General features: G+C 55.9%; 2 protein-coding genes across 5 annotated transcripts in view; both read left to right on the top strand.

Moving 5' to 3' along the window:
- P2RY6 (pyrimidinergic receptor P2Y6) overlaps positions 1 to 9,156 on the top strand; it is a 37,038-nt gene extending 27,882 nt beyond the window's left edge. For 3 of the 4 annotated variants that reach the window (XM_019795404.2, XM_019795405.2, XM_034666382.1), the window contains exons 2-4: positions 1,518 to 1,582; positions 2,350 to 2,411; positions 3,419 to 9,156. In XM_019795404.2, the coding sequence (XP_019650963.1) occupies positions 3,452 to 4,438 (987 nt within the window). In that variant the 5' untranslated portion in view covers positions 1,518 to 1,582; positions 2,350 to 2,411; positions 3,419 to 3,451 and the 3' untranslated portion in view covers positions 4,439 to 9,156. The remainder of the gene's footprint in view (positions 1 to 1,517; positions 1,583 to 2,349; positions 2,412 to 3,418) is intronic. The other variant, XR_004627160.1, reaches the window with a different exon arrangement.
- A 4,373-nt stretch (positions 9,157 to 13,529) lies between these two features.
- The window catches only part of ARHGEF17 (Rho guanine nucleotide exchange factor 17), a 57,451-nt gene continuing 53,257 nt past the window's right edge, over positions 13,530 to 17,723 (top strand). Inside the window, 2 exon segments of the mRNA XM_011219887.3 lie at positions 13,530 to 14,547; positions 14,549 to 17,504. Coding sequence (XP_011218189.2) covers positions 14,306 to 14,547; positions 14,549 to 17,504 — 3,198 coding nt within the window. The 5' untranslated portion in view covers positions 13,530 to 14,305.

Here is a 17,723-nt window from a genome sequence, read left to right as displayed (position 1 = left end):
TTTCCTCAAAGGGCAGAGGGATGCAGGGAAGGATGTCATCAGAGCCACTTGCTAGAAAGCCCCCTGCCATAGTCAAGTGGCCGGAGCCCAGGAAGACATTGGGGCCTGAGTTGACGCGGGGCTCAGGGCCCGAGAAGGAGTGACAGCCGTGAGAGCTTGAGGAGCCAGTGTCAGCTGCTGCCCAGAGGCAGGGGCCAAGGGAGCCCTCCTTCGGAACCAGCCCCTGCCCCGCCTCGGTCCTCAGCAGGCAGTGTATGAGGAAGCCAGGGTGACAGCCAGGCCTGCCTTTCTCCTCGTGTAGCCTCTGCCTCCTTCCAAGAGGACTGGTCTACCAGGAAGTGGAGAGCAGAAAATATCTGGAGCCTCCAGTCACCTGAGGCAGAGGGCTCTCTCTTGGGGTGGTATCTGAGGACAACAGGCCTCCCAAAAGAGTTCAGAAGCAGAGCACTGTTCCTTCTACTCCCTTCTTCCTCCCCACTGTGACCGTCTGCCCTAGCAGGCTGCTGCTCTCCTCTCCAGTCCTGCCTGTTGTACCTTCCTCCCCACCTGCGGACACCCCTCTCCACCCAGGGGTTTCCTCTTCAACCCCGTAGGTCATGTTCCACCCTTCATCCTCCTCTGAAGAGTCTCTTCTGTCCTGTGGCTCGCACTGGTCTCCCTCTTCAGGCTAGCATGTGTATATGTGTAATTCTATAGCTCTCTCTATCCACATCTGTATCCATATACTGGGCCTGCATGCATCCGGTGGGCAGGAAGTCTGCATTTAGATGCCTGGCAGGTGGAAACAGGAGAATGAATGCATACATGGAAGAAAGGCCTAAACAAATGAAAGGAGAGATGAATAAATGAGCTTTCTCTGCCTGTACTAATCTTGGCTTCCCGGCTACAATGGGGGGCCTGCCATGCTTCTGCCTCTGGCTTCTCCCCATGCCTAACTGGCTTTCTGAGCACCCAGCACGCCTAGCACATGGGCTGAAGCCCCACAAAGGATTTTTCATCATTAAAGGTAATATGGCATGTGGGATACAGACTAGAGAATCCAGACCTCATTTTGCCGTTGCCCAGAATCTGGGGAAAATACTTTCATCAAAATCAAATTTAAAGTTGAAAGAAATGAGTCTGGGTAGTTATGTTTTGCTCTAACATCACTTTGAAAAATTTCATAACTTGACTTAGCATGGTATATTCACATTAAGAACAGCTAACACTTGCCCTGTGCCAGGCACTAATCTTCATAACAACCCTATGAAGCAGGTATATATGACCCCATTTTATAGATGGGGAAACCAAGGCACGGAAGTCCAATAATGAGCCTAAGGTTGCACAGTTCACATGTAGCAGAGCTGGGATTTGAACCTAGGCATCTGGACTAGAGCTCATATACTTGGCCTCAACCCTCTATCCTGCTCTGTGTGCATTTGCAGGACTTCATATTTTTTCCTTCGCTTCAGTTTTTCCCATCTGTTAATAGGGAGGGGGGTGATCTGACTCACTATCTCAAAGGCTTTGTCTTACAGGTCCATTGGATTTAAGTTGTGAATTCTTGCTGGACACCAGTAAATGTGGACATGCCGGTTGGGAGGTAGGTATCAAGAAGTCAGACCTATACCTTACCTCACCAGGGAACCCCTTAAGGCACTTGTGCTGCTGACTCCCCCAAAACCTAGCCTGAGGGAAGAGTGGAGGGATGAGGTGAAGGATACAACATCATAGCATGGCATTTATTAAGCACCTACTGTATACCAGGCCTATGACATGTTTTACTGATAAGAACACAGACCCAGAAAAGGCAAGTGACATGCCTTGGGTTGAACAGCAGAGAAGCAGGGGAGCCAGGATTTGAATGAGGCTGGCCTAGCTCTGAAGTTGGGTTTATAACCTCTCCATTCCATGTCCATAGGCCACACTAAGTTGCATCCTCTCAGTCAAGTGGTTGGGTGCTCGTTCTGGCTCTGCTTCTAACTCACTGAGTAAGATTGAGGCATCACAGCCTCTCGCTGTGCTGTATTTTCCTGTCTATAAAATGCAAGCAGTAGGAGGGCCTGGCTGCCTCAGTTGGTGGAGCGCAGGACTCTTGGTCTTGGGTTGTGAGTTCAAGCCCCACCTGGGGGTGTAGAGACTACTTAAAAATAAAATCTTAAAACAACAACAACAACAACACAAAAAACAAACAAGCAAGCAGTAGATTTGGCTGGTGCTCAGCCATTTGCCTTCAGGAACGCTGTTCTCACTCTAGCCACCAGGGGGTGCTGTGGCCCAACAACTGTGCCAGACAGGCATTTGTAGCCTCAAGTCAAGTGGAAGGAGGCCTGGGGAACTCCTGAATCACTTTCTCCCCCCATTTTACAGATAAGAAGATTGCAGTCAAAAGAAGGACCATGGCTTTGGAAGGTGGAGTCCAGGCTGAGGAGGTGGGCACTGCCCTTTGTCAGCTCGCAGTGTGTGGACGTTCTATTTATGTTGATTAATTAAGGATTACCAGGGCCTTTTCTGCCCTGGACCCCAGACTGGGCTCTCAGGCACAGAGGGGCATCAGGCCTGGCACTTCTCTTCAGGAGGTTCTGGTCAGTGTAGGAGAGACAGACAGGCGGGCTCACCATGACCCCAATCTCCAAACTCTAAAAAGCCCAGGGGAAGCCCTGTATAGCTTGATTTAGTACCTTTAATCTCATGTCATCCTAAAAGATGGGTGTATCATTCCCCCATTCTTCAGATAGGAAGATTGGGACTCAGATAAGGCATATTACTAGCAAGGTCACATAGCTAGTAGGTAGCACAGGTGGGATTCAAACTAAAATCTGTCTGGGGTACTTGGCTGGCTTAGTCAGAAGAGCGTGTGACTCTTTTTTTTTTTTTTTTTAAGATTTTATTTATTTATGTGACAGACAGCCAGCGAGAGAGGGAACACAGCAGGGGAGTGGGAGGGGAAGAAGCAGGCTCCCAGCGGAGGAGCCCGATGTGGAACTCGATCCCAGAACGCCGGGATCACGCCCTGAGCCGAAGGCAGACGCTTAACAACTGCGCTACCCAGGCGACCCGAGCTGTGACTCTTGATCATGAGTTCGAGCCTCTTGTTGGGTGTAGAGATTACTTAAATAAATAAAACTTAAAAAAATATTTAAAACCAAAAAAACTAAAGTCTGTCAATCTCTACTTCCAGAGGAGACATTTGACTAGGGTTTTGAAGGATGAATAGAAGGTTGGTGGGAAATGAATATTGTAGAAAGTGAACTGGATTTTTCCCAAACTTGAGCTTTACTGTATTCCAGGTTTCCTTAAAGTGAGGGCCGTGTGGGGCCTCCATGGGGTGGTGAGTATCAGAGACGGTTAAGGTAGAGATCAGGGCCCAGAGAGAGACAGGGACCTACTGTATGGTCAGTGAGTGTGGTTACTGACAGGTTGTGTGTTGCTTCCCCAGCCTCTCTGGATATAGGAAGCATATCGGTCAGCCATGGAGTGGGACAATGGTACAGGCCAGGCCCTGGGCTCCCCGCCCACTACCTGCGTCTACCGAGAGAACTTCAAGAGACTACTCCTGCCACCTGTGTACTCAGTGGTCCTGGCGGCTGGCCTACCACTGAATGCCTGCATCATTGCCCAGATTTGCACGTCCCGCCGGGCCCTGACCCGCACAGCCGTGTACACCCTGAACCTGGCCCTGGCTGACCTGCTCTATGCCTGTTCCCTGCCCCTGCTCATCTACAACTATGCCCAGGGTGACCACTGGCCCTTTGGCGACCTCGCCTGCCGCTTGGTCCGCTTCCTCTTTTACGCCAACCTACACGGCAGCATCCTCTTCCTCACCTGCATCAGTTTCCAGCGCTACTTGGGCATCTGCTACCCGCTGGCCCCCTGGCACAAGCGTGGGGGCCGCCGCGCTGCCTGGCTAGTGTGCGGGGCTGTGTGGTTGGCCGTGACGACCCAGTGCCTGCCCACAGCCCTCTTTGCCGCCACAGGCATCCAGCGTAACCGCACCGTGTGCTACGACCTGAGCCCACCTGCCCTGGCCACCCGCTATATGCCCTATGGCATGGCCCTCACCGTCATCGGCTTTCTGCTGCCCTTTATCGCCCTGCTGGCCTGTTACTGCCGCCTGGCCCATCGTCTGTGCCGCCAGGACGGCCCAGCAGGGCCGGTGGCCCGGGAACGGCGTGGCAAGGCAGCCCGCATGGCTGTGGTGGTGGCAGCCGCCTTTGCCATCAGCTTCCTGCCCTTCCATGTCACCAAGACAGCCTACCTGGCAGTGCGCTCTACGGCCGGTGTCCCCTGCCCTGTGCTGGAGGCCTTCGCAGCTGCCTACAAGGGCACGCGGCCCTTTGCCAGTGCCAACAGCGTGCTGGATCCCATTCTCTTCTACTTCACTCAGAAGAAGTTCCGCCGGCGGCCGCACGAACTGCTACAGAAACTCACAGCCAAGTGGCAGCGACAGGGTCACTGAGTTCACGGGGGCAGGACACCTGGGACCAGGGCACCAGGAGCCCCTCCAACCCCAAACCGTGCTCAGCTGGGCATGGCGTGAGGCCCTCCACAGACTCCAAAACCTCACCCATGACTGTTCGTTGAGGCCTTGCTCTGGAGCAGGCCCTGTGGGCACAGACAGCCAAGCTTGGACCCGGCCCTCCAGAAGGTCCCAGGCGGCCCCGGAGAGTCATGAAGCCATGCGAAGCTGCTCACAAAAATAGAGTGTGGCATGTACCGCATGGAGGACTGTGCTGTGTGCTTTGGAGGCACCAATACAGGGACTGAAGGAAGATGGGAGGAGGAAGGGAGAGCTTCTGGAAAGGAGCATTTGAGCTGGATTTTGAGGGGATGAATATGAGCTCTCTGGAGGTGTGTGATGTTCCATTCATTCAGCAAACCTTTACCTATACCTTGTCCTTGGGCCTGGGTTCATTCTGGGGCCCTGGGAGAACCAGTCCTAGCCCTGCCCCATAAAGGTTCCCAACTACTGGGCATACAGACACTTGACACGGTGATGTCAAGGCTATGACAGAGAGAAGCATGCCTGGGGGGGAAGGGGTAAATAGAGGATGCCCATGGTCCAGTCCAAGGAGTCAGGAAAGATCTCTTGGGATGGGGATGGGGGGCATCTGAACCAGATATTGAAGGCTGAGTGGGAGGCCGGCCAATAGAAGTGGGAGCGTGTTCCTATGGCCTGGGCCAACCCTATGCTAGACTCTGCCCTGGGGCAGATGGGTAGGGAGAGCTGGGGTGGGGAGCAGGCTTCTGGCCTCCTGTGTGTGAAAGTTGAGAAAACAAGAGCTGTCCCATGGCCACCCTCCAGACAACGGCAAGAGTGGCCCAGATGTTCCAGGCTGTGGGGGCTCAGCAGTGGGAGGAATCAGGGAGCGCTTCGTCAGAGAGGTGGAGCTTGAGCTGGGGAGGAATCCAAAAGGCAGAGAGAAGGCCTTCCTGATGGAAGGCACTGTGTGTGCATAAAACCCAAAGGTAGAGATGTGCTGAGTCTGGCAGTAAATCAACAGCGAGTGTCACTGAAGCCCAGGAGGGGGTGGTGTGGGTGGGACCAGAGCATTAAATGCCAGGAAGAACCCCAGACCCCACCTCTTCTCCACCTACCTCTTCAAATTGCCTCTTTCAGCCTCAGGGTATCCTGGGTGCCTGAGGACCCCTCCGCCAGGCCCCCCAAGTGAGGGGAAATAGCCCTTCAACACTGCTTCATTCTAGAAGAAGTCAACAGCTTGAAGAGACGCAGAGGCACCGGGAGGCTGCAACATGGAGGTGCAGGGGTCCCATGGCCAGGAGCCTGCCAACCAGTCTCAAGACAGACTGTTCCATGAGCTCTGCTCCTGCCTTCTCAGCTCCATCTTCTGGCCTCTGGGAGCCCTGGAAGCTGCTGGAGGCCACCTCACGGAGGCATCTCAAACACAGACTTGAGCCTTCAAAAGCTTTGGAAAGGCATCTTCACTGAAGATCTCTGAGGAGGCAAAAAGGGGATTCCACCACAAAAGGCCTCTTTACCTGCTCTCCTCACCCACCCCTCCTTTCTGCCTTGTCTGGTACTGCCCCTCATCCTCTCTGCAATTTTTCCTCATATCTCTAGCACCCCATCCTGCCCCATCTCCCCTCCCTTCTCCCCCAGTCCCTGTTCCCTCCTCCCAGGTCTCAGCTTTCCTCCTGTAGAACAGTGTAGCCTGCCCTTGGCTGCTGGTGTACCACTCAGACCCCGTACACAAACCAGCCATGACAAAGAATCTACCTTCTCAGAAAGCAGAGGGGAGAGAGGGCAGGGCAGAGGGATGGGGCAAGGAGGGGGAGGGCTGTGTAACTCAGTATTTTCTTTTTTTTTAAAGCCCTGTCTCGTCTCCAAGGCTGCTGGGCCATGGGGTCCTTCAGAGAAGGACTCTGCCAGAGTTAAACTCCATGGTCCTGTTGGAGATGTGCTGGCAGCTGACTGAGGAAGGTGGAAAGCCAGGCCCAACCCATCCTGGGAATCCATCAAATGTGCCTTTCTGAAAAGGCTGATAGTTCGGACAGAAAGAACGTTGATTCTTTGGGTCACAGTGAAAAGATGTGAGGCAATGTCAGAAGAGGTCTATTCCCTATACACTGCGATGTCCTGCCGAGGAGTACAGATATCAGCTACCTTGTGTCTTGTTCTGAGTCCGAGACCAGACTTGTCAGCTGCCTGTCACGGGGGAGTAGGGGAATAGGAGAACAGAAGGCAGAGGGCCTCTGTCCACAGTGCCGGCTGAGCCCTGGAGAGAGTCCCAGATGACCATCCAAGCAGACTGCCAAGAACTGTGTTTGGTTACTTTTCCAAGAGTGGAAATTCTGGGCCACAGGTAACTCGCATTCCCAGCTTCCCTTTGTGAGGCAGAAGGTGGAGACTCCAGAGCCAGGTCACCTTGGTGTCTGTCTTGGCTCTACCACTTAGTAGGGGTCTCACTCTGGGCAAGTTATTTAGCCTCTTTGTACCTTAACTTCCCTAGCTGTAAAGTGGGAATAGTAATGATACCTGTCTTGTAAAGTGGTTGTGAGGGTTAATATGTGCCAAACACTTAGAATAATGCCTGGAACATAGTAAGCATGCAGCGCATGGTACTATTATAATGATCTTGCCTTTTGTGCACACAGGTTCCTCCGGCATCTCTCTCTAGGAAATTGGCCTAGGAGTTTCTAAACAAGGGGCTTTGTGCGGGGGATTTCTCCTTTTCCTTCACCTGGGAAGCAGCTGGTCTTTTAAGAAAAAAAAAAAAAACTCAGCACACTTTTTTCAGAACAAGGACCATAATCCATGAGCCCCATCTGTTCCTATAAGAAGGAAAAGTCGTTTATTGCATGCCAATACGAGGGACTTCAAGTGCCATTTGGGGAGCGTGAATTGCCCCCTTCCTTTTCCCTCCTTTTGTCCCCACCTCCCCACTCTCTCTCCTCACTTTAACCCAGGGCACACTCCGTGATGGGGGATCACACTGGGGATGTCTGCTTGCTGGGGTGGAGACAGAGGGGACATAGACCAAGGTGTGGAGGTAAAGCATGGGGAGGGGTTGGGGGAACATGTGGGTTCACAGGGGTCCAAGGTGATTCTCATGGCTTAGGGAAGACTTCCTGGAGGGTGGAGCGGTGGAGCTGGGGCTTGAAGGGTGGCTGTAATTAGAATGAAGACAAGAGGGCCAGGTTGTTCCTGGTGAGGGGAAGAGCACAGCCCAAGGCATGGAGGCTGCTGGAGGACGGATAGGATGGGTTGTGGCGTGAGATCAGGCTGGAGAGTCGGCAGGGCTAGAGAGTCAGAGGCTTGGTGCCAGTCCAGGGAAGCAGCGGGGAGCCACGACAATGACAGCAATGGCCATTTGCTGGGCTCTGCAGGTTCTAGGCATCACGCAGTGTGCTGTATACACATTTTCTCATTTAATCCTTACAACACCCCCAATTACAGATGGGGAAACTGAGGCCCAGGCGTGGGAATTGACATGTCAAGTTCACACAGCCTTTCTCTAACCCAGATACTAGAAGCCCCCTCTACCTCTCCCATCCTCCCTTCCTTCCCTTTCCTTTCTTCACTTGCCTTCCAAAAGCCCACCTGCCTCAGCCAGTCAAAGTAACTGGGGACCCCTTAGGAAGTTGTGACAGACACAGATAAGTACCAATCACAATATCAACCCTCTTTTAATTGGGCAATGGTCTCCTAGGATAAAAACTTCATTTCCCAACCTCACTTGCAGCTAAGTATAACCGGGTAACTTAATCCTGGGCCATGGAAGATAAGCAAAGTATCCTAAGACAGTTTAATATGGGGAAGGGGTGAATGTCTGTAAAAGAGAGGTAGTGTCTGTCCTTTGTCTCCCCTCTGTTCTTACTGCTCACAATGGGGACATCACAGCCGGAGCACCATCTTGGACCGTGAGAAACAGCTTGGGTTTCTGACCATTCCGGTTTGGGACCACCTAAATTTGGACTTTTGCATAAGAGAGAAATAAACTTCTTTTTTAAGCCACTGATTTTTCAGCCCGTTGTTACCCACAGCCAAATGAACCCCTTTACTCAGGTTCTATCCTGAGATGGTGGACCTAAGGGGAAGCCAGGCAGTGTTCTGGACTGGGGTGGGGGCCAGGGTCTAGCCTGGTGGTGAGCTAGGAGTCAGCAGGGTCTGGAAATACCCAGGAAGGCTTAGGAAAGTTGCAAAGCTTGGGAGTGCTCATGCTGCTTTTGGCAGGAGGCTGAGTGGGTGGACGGGTTTCCTGAGGGAGAAAGTAAGAAGGGCCTGGAGAGAGCGCTGGGAACTCCATTAAGGGGCTGGGCAGGAGGGGGAGCCAGAGAGGTGGAAGGTCAAAGCCTGGGGGTTTCTGAATGTTGGTGGCAGTGGAGAAGGGTGAGTGAGGGAGTAGCAGGAGGGGAGCAAGTGGAGGTGATGGGTGGAGAAGAAAAGAGAAGAAGGTTCCCAGGGAGGCCAGGTCCAGGGAGGCGCTTTTACGACAGGAGACCTGTGAGAGTTGGCTGTTGTAGGTTGAGGACAGAGGCAGGGCCAAAGATGGAAGAGCCAGAGAGTCAAGAACCAGGGTTTGTCCTTTTGGAAAAGCCCAGGGGCACTGGATCTGTCCTAGCAATAGATGCAGCTTTCTCCTCTCTCCCTCATTCATTTGTTCGACACATATTCTCTCTGCTCTTCCGAGATGGTGATGGGAACACAGAGGCAGCTCAGACCCAGACCCTACCCTCAGAAAGAATCTGAGGGTGGGGGTGGGGATACAGACAAGGAAACAGTTCATCCACTAAACAACGTTTATTGAACACCTACTGTGTGCCAGGCATTATGCTGAGCAGTGGGTCCCTGCCCTCAGGGAGTTTCTAGTCTGATGGAGGAGAACGGCAATAATGAAATAAACATAACCCTGGATCATTACATCTCCAGAGGACAGCTCAGAAGAGCATAGAGGGGTCAGGGGTGGGGCACCAGGGTGGCTCGGGCGGTCCAACTTCTGACTCTCGGGGTTGAGCATCCGACTCGGTTTCGGCTGGAGTCATGGTCTCAGGGTCATGGGATCAAGCCCCGCTACGGGCTCCACGCTCAGTGGGGAGTCTGCTGGAGCTTCTCTCTCCCTCTCCCTCTGCCCCTCCCCCTCTCTAAAATAAATAAATCCTAAAAAAAAAAAAAAAAAAAAGAGGGCTGGGGGCAAAGAAGGCCTTACTAGGGAAACTATAATCTCATGGAATGGTCAGGGGCTGAGAGATGCTGGGGACGGGGGTGTGTGTGTGTGTGTGTGACTCAGCTTGAGGGGCAGAGAAGGCCTCTTAGCTGAGGCCCAGTGGTCTCAGAAGGTATTGTTAGCTCAGTGCAGAAGGGCTGGTACTGACTCCGTGACTTTGAATAAGTCGGTTTACTTCTCTAAGCCTCTGTTTCCTTATCTGTAAAACAGTTCTCCCTAAGCCACCAGGGGTATTGAGCGTGGAAAAGTTAGGGCAGAATTACCATAAGACACAAAAAAGTATGATAACCCAATAGACGAGGGACAAACAGGCATTTCACCTAAGAGGAAACACAGATAATTAAAAAAGAAAAAAAAAAAAAGAAAGAAAGAAAGGAAAGAGAGGTATTTGAGCCTAGCTTGTCAATCCCTCTTGGATGTTGAGCAGTCACATGGTCTGTGACCCTGACCCTGAGCACTGCCGCGCATGTGCACACGGGGTCCTGCACAGCGCTCAGAGCAGCACCGTTCACAAGAGCAAACACCTGGAAACACTCCAATGCCTGTCCACGAGCAAGTGGATGAATACACTGCTATGTTCACACGCTGGAATATTACACGCAGCCAAGATGCACTTTACCCATGCGTAACAATGTGGATAATCTAAGCAGTATAATACTAAGTACAAAAAAAGTTATACACAGCAAAATGCCTTTTTGATAAAGTTGAAGACAACTAAAATGAAAATACATACTTTGAAGGGATACACAAATGCAACAAAGCTGTACAAGAAGGAAAGCAGGGGCGCTGGGTGGCACAGCGGTTAAGCGTCTGCCTTCGGCTCAGGGCGTGATCCCGGCGTTATGGGATCGAGCCCCACATCAGGCTCCTCTGCTATGAGCCTGCTTCTTCCTCTCCCACTCCCCCTGCTTGTGTTCCCTCTCTCACTGGCTGTCTCTATCTCTGTCAAATAAATAAAGAAAATCTTTAAAAAAAAAAAAAAGAAGGAAAGCAAGGGCATGTTGACCGCAGGGGGTAATGGTTATCCTGGGTGGTACAGCGGCAGGAGAATGGGTTAGGGAAACTACGTAATGAGATGTAGGACATTGTCAAAGTCCTAGTTGTTTTGTTTTGTTTTGTGGTGGGAGCCAATTAAATAAGTGGTGAAAATGTGTCATAAACAAAAGGTTATAAACAATCCGATTCCGTGCATTTGAGGTCTAATTATACAGAAAAGGGGACGATCTCAGGTCATATCTAATTGACTTGGGAATGGAGTCAGGAGCCCGATTCCCCCTAAGACAATTCCTTCCTGGAGCTCATTGCTTCTTGGGGTCCTCTCACTTCTCATTTTTTCTCCCTCTTAAGTACTCAAGGCCCATCATTGGCCGTGACTGTGACCATCACAACCTTACTATCTTGATTTCTCCAAGAGATTTACAGCCCTGAGCTTGCTGGATCACCATGACTCACTGGGTAGATGGGTTAATGTTTTCATTTCCCTTTTATAGGTGAGGAGCCTGAGAAGTGACCTGCAGGCTTATCTGTGAGGGTGCCTGCATTGCGCCCCGCTCTAGACTCTCAGCACAGTGTTCCCCTCTCCACCTTGGTCCCCAGTGTTTCCAGACACCTCCTAGATGAGTCTTTGAAGGGCTAAATACAACCAGGCCCCCTCTGGAGCGACATGGAAGATGACTTTGTCTCATCATGAATCAGAAGGGCCTGAGGCTGGAAGGACTCATAGGTACTGGAAGCAGCCAAGCCACTCTCAGATTGGGTGAGTGTCCCATTGGGTGGAGGCCCAGCCCAGATCCTTAAACACCCTCCCTCCCCACCAAGGGGAATCCCTGATGCAGAGGCCCCAGTCAGCCTACCTCCAGGCCAAGCTGCGGGATGCTGAGGTAACCTGAGTCTCTTCTCCTCTCCACCAGTTTGCACATCTGTGATATGGGAATAAAAATCTCTATTCCAGAAGTGATATGAAGAGAAAATATGACAGGATGTGAAAGAGTTTGGAAAAGTACAAATTTCAGAGGGTAGAGACCATTGGAGGAAAGCAGTGACTCCAGGATGAGGGTCCCCCCACCATACCAAAACTTCCCCGGAAGAGTAGAAACACACTCCAGAGCAAACAAGAGTCTGACTTCAAATAGAGTCAGAGAGGCACCCTTGGGGAAATCTAGACCCACTCCTCACTTTTCAGATGAGGCAGCTGAGGCTCAGGGAAGTAAGGATATACCCCAGGTCACACAGCAAGGCAAAGGTAGAGAGGTACTGGGTCAGGCAGGGCTCTCTTCCTTGCCATCAATTCCCCAGTGAAGGAGAGATGTCCTTCGGAGGCAGAGCTAAGACAAAGTTGAGGTGATGGACTTACAGGAGGCTGGTCTCCACTCAAAGAGGAAGAGTTTTCTCCCTACAAGGATTTGCCACAACCCAAGAGAAGCAGTAGGTGGGGCCTGGGGTCCTAACTGAGTCCTCCCTTTCTCATGCAGTAGTCAGTCAATCCCTCAATGTCTAGCGGCCTGCCCTATGCCAATATGCCCCTCTCATCTGGACCAGGGCCCCCCGCTCCCAGGGCCTGCCTAGTCAGGCTCAGCCACAGTCATTTTGGGTTAAGAGGAGTATGAGTCAGACCAGGATATGCTCTGTTCCTGGGGAAGGTGAACCCAGGCCCAAGGAGGAAGACGAGGCTGCTGGGGGCTCAAGGAGAGAGAACCCCCTTCTTCATCAGATTTCTGGGACCAATGAAGACTAGAGGAGCATGGTGTTTGAAGCTCCTCAAATCTGAATTTGAGTCATGGAAGGCGCTGCCATTTTCTGACTTTGACAGCGGTCAAAGTTACATCTCCTTCATAACCCATAGAGGTGATGCCATACTATCCACCTACAGGGTGGTTCTAGGATTAAATAAAATGAATGAAATAATATTACCCATACATCCAAGGCACTCCATAAATCCCCATTGGTTCATTCAGATGTCAAGGAGCTGCCTTGCATTTTAGATGGGACCCTGAGGATGAATGGGACCTCACAGAGGCAGGTGGGGGGGGGGGGAAAGGCCCGGGGACCCGGGACAATGGGAGACTTGCCAGACACAGGCAGAGGTGGAAGGCTAGCCCAAGGCTGGATCAGCTTGAAGCAGGAGAGGGGACCCACTCGCTCCATTATGAGGGTGGAGGACCGCGGGTAGGCGACTTGGTTTGGCAGTGGCAAATCAAAGGCGTATCACTTGAAGCTCCTGTTGTGTGTGAAGCCGAAGGGACTTTGCGAAGGGACTAGGTTTGAAACGGCTCTTGAGGAGATTAGGAAAAGACTGAAAGGAAGTAAAGGAAATGAAGTCTTCCCAACCCTCCCATTTTTTGCTGATGGGAACTGCTTTACCTGTCCTGAACTCCACGGGGTGGGCGAATCCTGCCGGTAGAGGGCGCAAGAGCCGCGTATCACAGAGCTCAGGAGGAGGGGCGGGGGGGCGCAGGGCGGAGCATGGAGGAGAGGGGCCACCGAGATGGCGGGGGGCAGGTGGAGGGGCGTGACTAGGGTGGGCAGCTGGAAACGGGAGGGCGGATGGGGGCGTGGCCACAAAGGGTGGAGCACCTGGAGCGACATGGGAGGGTCAGAGCTGGACCGGCCGCAGAGGTAAGAGGGGCGGGGCCTCTGAGGGCGCCGGAGGCTGGACGGGGTTTAGGATTCACCGCAAAGGGCCGGGCGGGGGGCGTAGCCCGGGCGGGGTGGAGGGGTGGGACAGGGAGCCGCAGGCGCCCAGGTCCGCCTGTGGCGCTCACTGCTCCCCCTGGCGGCGAGTCCCGCCCCCTTCCTGCTGGAAGAGTGTTTCTGGGTGTACCTGAATGTCGGTGTTTAACAGTTTACGGGTCAAAGGTTGCCATGTTGAGGTTCCTTGGGCAGAAGGTGTTACCGCGCAAAAGCGTCTGAACCGCAGTCGGTGCGCAGCCCCGCTGTATGTCGGCGGAGCTGACCGCGCTCAGAGGCTTCGTGAGTCCGACCGAGTCCTTAGGGGGTAGCTTGGCCGATGGGTTCCAGAAGGGGTCCTCCGGAAGGTCGCCTCGGTCTGCAAGTGCTCAAGCAGTCTTGTTTCTCCTTCGACTCCTCCCCGATTCCCTCCCCCCCAAATCCCGATTCCCAGCCTCGCGCGCGCCCGGAGCCCACCCCCTCTTTTGGGCGCGAGGCCCCGCCTCCCGCCCCCTTTCCTCAGCCACAAAGTTTATTTGCAACAAAAGGGAGCGCGGAGCAAGCAGCCAAGAGGGAGGGAGCGGGAGCCGGAGCGGGAGCGCGAGGGGAGGCAGGCAGACCGGCTGGCGGGCACGGAGCCGAGGAACAGAGCACTGGGATCCTGCCCGGACCGGGCCGAGCCGCGATGCTCCGAATCGCACCGGCCGAAGAGGGGGCCGGTCCCGGGGGTCGGCGCTGAGGCGGGAGGGACCGCGCTGGATGGAGCCGATGCCGCCCGCGGCCTCAGAAACTTGAGCCGCGGCAGATAAACCTCTGCTTGAGTCTCTGCGCCCTTTCCCCGCAAAGCCCCTCACACTGCTGCTGCAGAACCCAGGCCTTCGGACCCCGGCTGCTGCGCCCCTTCGGGGCGAGGGCGCAGGGGGGGTTGGCCGCGGATCCCCGAGGCCAGCCCCCCCAGAGTGAGTGCTGCCACCATGGCGGACGGGGCGCCCCGGTCCCCGCTCTATCGCAGCGTCTCGTTCAAGCTGCTGGAACGCTGGAGCGGCGGGCCCGGGCCGAGGGAGGAGGCCACCGACACCCCCGGGTTGCGGCGCCGCGCCTCGTGCCGGCCCGCCGCGTCGGTCCCGGGCCAGCCCTCCCGGCGCGTGTCCAAACTGGCGTCGGGGCCCCCGGCCGCCCCCGCGCAGCCGCGCCCGCTCCGTAGCCTCTCGCCGTCTGCGCCAGCTCTCCCGGCGCTTCGACGCGCCGCGCCCGGACGACGACCACGCAGGGGCCCGAGACGGGGGCGTCTCCCCCGGGGCCGCGGAAGAAGCGGCGGAGGGCGCGGCGCGCGGGGCCTGGCCCAGCGTCACCGAGATGCGCAAGCTCTTCGGTGGCCCTGGCTGCAGGCGGCCCAGTGCCGATTCTGAGGCCTCGGGGACGCCCAGCCCCGACGGTGCCGTGTGGGAGCCGCCGGCCCGCGAACCCCGACAGCCACCGACGCCACCTCCTCGGACGTGCTTCCCCCTGGCGGGCCTGCGTTCCGCTCGGCCGCTGCCCGGCCCAGGGACCGAGGGGAGGAGGCGGCGGCAGCAGCAGCAGCAGCAACAGGAGCGGGCGCAGCGTCCGGCGGATGGTTTACATTCTTGGCATAGCTTCTCCCAACCGCAGGCCGGGGCCCGGGCCTCCTGCTCCTCCTCCATCGCCTCCTCCTATCCTGTCAGCCGCGGCCGGGCTGCCAGCTCCAGCGAGGAGGAAGAGGAGGTCCCGCCGCCGCCGCCGCCCGGGGCGCAGAGTCCGGCCTACCACGGAGGCCACTCCTCGGGCAGTGACGAGGACCAAGACGGTGAGGGCGGCCACCGCTGGGGAGGGAGGCCGGGACCCAGGCCTGGAAGCTCCCGCGTGGATAAGGACTGTAGGCCAGACAGTTATGGGTTAAGTCTGGGCAGCATGGACTCAGTTGGGGGAGCCAGGAGTCCCGAACCCCCCAAATCTCCAAGAGCCTCTAGTGAGGAAGGACCCCGGGAGTGGGGTACTGGCTCGCCTCCCTGTGGATCAGGTCCTCAGGAGGGACTCCGGCCCATGTCTGACCCCGTGGGGGGAGCTTTCCGCGTGGCCAAGGTGAGCTTTCCTGCATACCTAGCCAGCCCAGCAGGCTCCCGTGGGAGCAGCCGTTATTCCAGCACGGAGACCCTCAAGGATGAGGACCCATGGGCTAGTCGGGGTTCTGGGGGCTGGGGCATGTATCGCTCCCCTAGCTTTGGAGCTGGAGAAGGGCTCCTCCTAAGGCCCCAGCCTCGGACCCGCACCAAGGGACTTGTGGGCACCACCAGGGCATTGAGAGATGGAGGACTGGAGCTGGACAAGAGCCGGCAGCAGAAGTCCCTGTCGAATCCAGATATTGCCTCAGAGACCCTGACACTCCTCAGTTTCCTTCGCTCAGACCTTTCAGAGCTGAGGGTCCGAAAGCCCGGTGGGCGCCCCAGTGACCTTGGGAGTGGCCCCTTAGATGGAAGAGACTCACCATCAGCAGGTGGCCCTGGGGCACAACTTGGACCCACGCCGGCCCCAGCCCCAGCGTCACCTGGCACCCGCCCCACACTCAAAGATTTGACGGCCACCCTGCGGAGGGCGAAGTCTTTTACCTGCTCTGAGAAGCCGGTGGCCCGCCGCCTATCCCGCACCAGTGCCCTGAAGCCCAGCTCCTCTGAGCTCCTGCTGGCAGGCCCAAGTGCCGAGGACGACCCACTGCCCCTGGTTGTCCAGGATCAATATGTACAAGAGGCCCGTCAGGTTTTTGAGAAGATCCAGCGAATGGGTGCCCAGCAGGATGACGGAAGTGATGTCCCCCTTGGAATCCCTGACTGGGCAGGAGACATGACCCAAGGGCAGCGGTCCCAGGAGGAGCTCTCTGGCCCTGAGTCTAACCTGACAGATGAGGGCATTGGGGCAGACCCGGAGCCTCTCGTTTCAGCCTTTTGCAGCCTGGGTACCACAGGGGTGTGGCGACCTCTTTCCTCATCCTCAGCCCAGACCAACCACCATGGCCCTGGGGCTGAAGATAGTCTGGGAGGGTGGGCCCTGGTGTGCCCTGATACCCCTCCCACACCAGGTGCCCTCCGACGGAGACGCAAAGTCCCTCCTTCAGGCCCTGGCGGGACTGAACTGAGCAATGGGGAGGCAGGTGAGGCCTACCGGTCTCTGAGTGACCCAATTCCACAGCGCCACCGGGCTGCCACCTCCGAGGAGCCCTCTGGGTTCTCCGTGGATAGCAACCTTTTGGGCTCACTGAGCCCCAAGACAGGGCTTCCAGCGGCCCCAGCTGTGGACGAGGGCTTGACCAGTGGCCACAGTGACTGGTCTGTGGGCAGTGCGGAGAGCAAGGGTTACCAGGAGGTTATTCAGAGTATTGTTCAGGGGCCTGGTGCTTTGGGGCGTGTGGTGGATGACAGGGTTGCTGGCAAAGCCCCCAAGAAGAAATCTCTGAGTGACCCCAGCCGCCGTGGGGAGCTGGCTGGGCCTGGATTTGAAGGCCCTGGAGGGGAGCCCATCCGAGAAGTCGAGCCCATGCTGCCTCCATCCAGCAGTGAGCCCATTCTTGCAGAGCGGCGGGCGGAACCAGAAGAGCCCAGTCCTGCCAGGGGCCGGGCACAGTCTGAGAGAACCCTACCCAAGACCCCACCTGCCTCCTCCACTCCACACCGTGACTTCCACCTTGACCCTAAGCTGGCTGATGTTCTGTCCCCACGGCTCATCCGACGGGGTTCCAAGAAGCGCCCAGCCCGGAGCAGTCATCAGGAACTACAGAGAGAGCAAGGCAGTGAGGACCACACTAGCAGCCCGTCTCGGGCCCGCCCATCCTCCAAACACGTTCGCCACGCGAGCGTGCCCGCCACCTTCACACCGATTGTGGTGCCTGAGCCACCGGCTTCCGTCGGCCCCCCTGTGGCTGTGCCAGAGCCCGTGGGCTTCCCTGCCAGAGCCCACGCCACACTGCAGGCACCGTCACTTGAGGATGTCACGAAACAGTATATGCTGACCCTTCACTCTGGCGAGGTCCCTGCGCCAGTACCAGTGGATGTGCCCTGCCTGACTCCCGTCGCACCGTCTTCTGCTGAGGCCAAGCCCCCTGAGGCAGCCCGGGCTCCAGAGGAGCCTGCCCCCGCCAGCAAGTGCTGCAGCAAGCCACAGGTGGTGAGTCCTTTGTTGGGGGGCTTTTGCGGGGTGGGGGTTGGGCAGAGAAGGGCCGTGGGCGCTGACTTCCACAGGGGCCTTTGGAGTGTGCTCATTGAGTAGGTGCCCAGGTCTGAGGGTGCTTCCCTGGTCCTGGGAGCACCCAGGTAGTTTTAAGAGTGTTAATGACACAGGGCTCCTGCCTACTCAGGCCCCAAAGGCTTTTGCTGGTGCTGATGT

Source organism: Ailuropoda melanoleuca, chromosome 8 (genome assembly GCF_002007445.2).
Source record: "Ailuropoda melanoleuca isolate Jingjing chromosome 8, ASM200744v2, whole genome shotgun sequence".
Lineage (NCBI taxonomy): Eukaryota > Metazoa > Chordata > Mammalia > Carnivora > Ursidae > Ailuropoda > Ailuropoda melanoleuca.
Note: the sequence above shows the minus strand (reverse complement) of the source record. Positions and strands in the feature narration are given on the sequence as shown.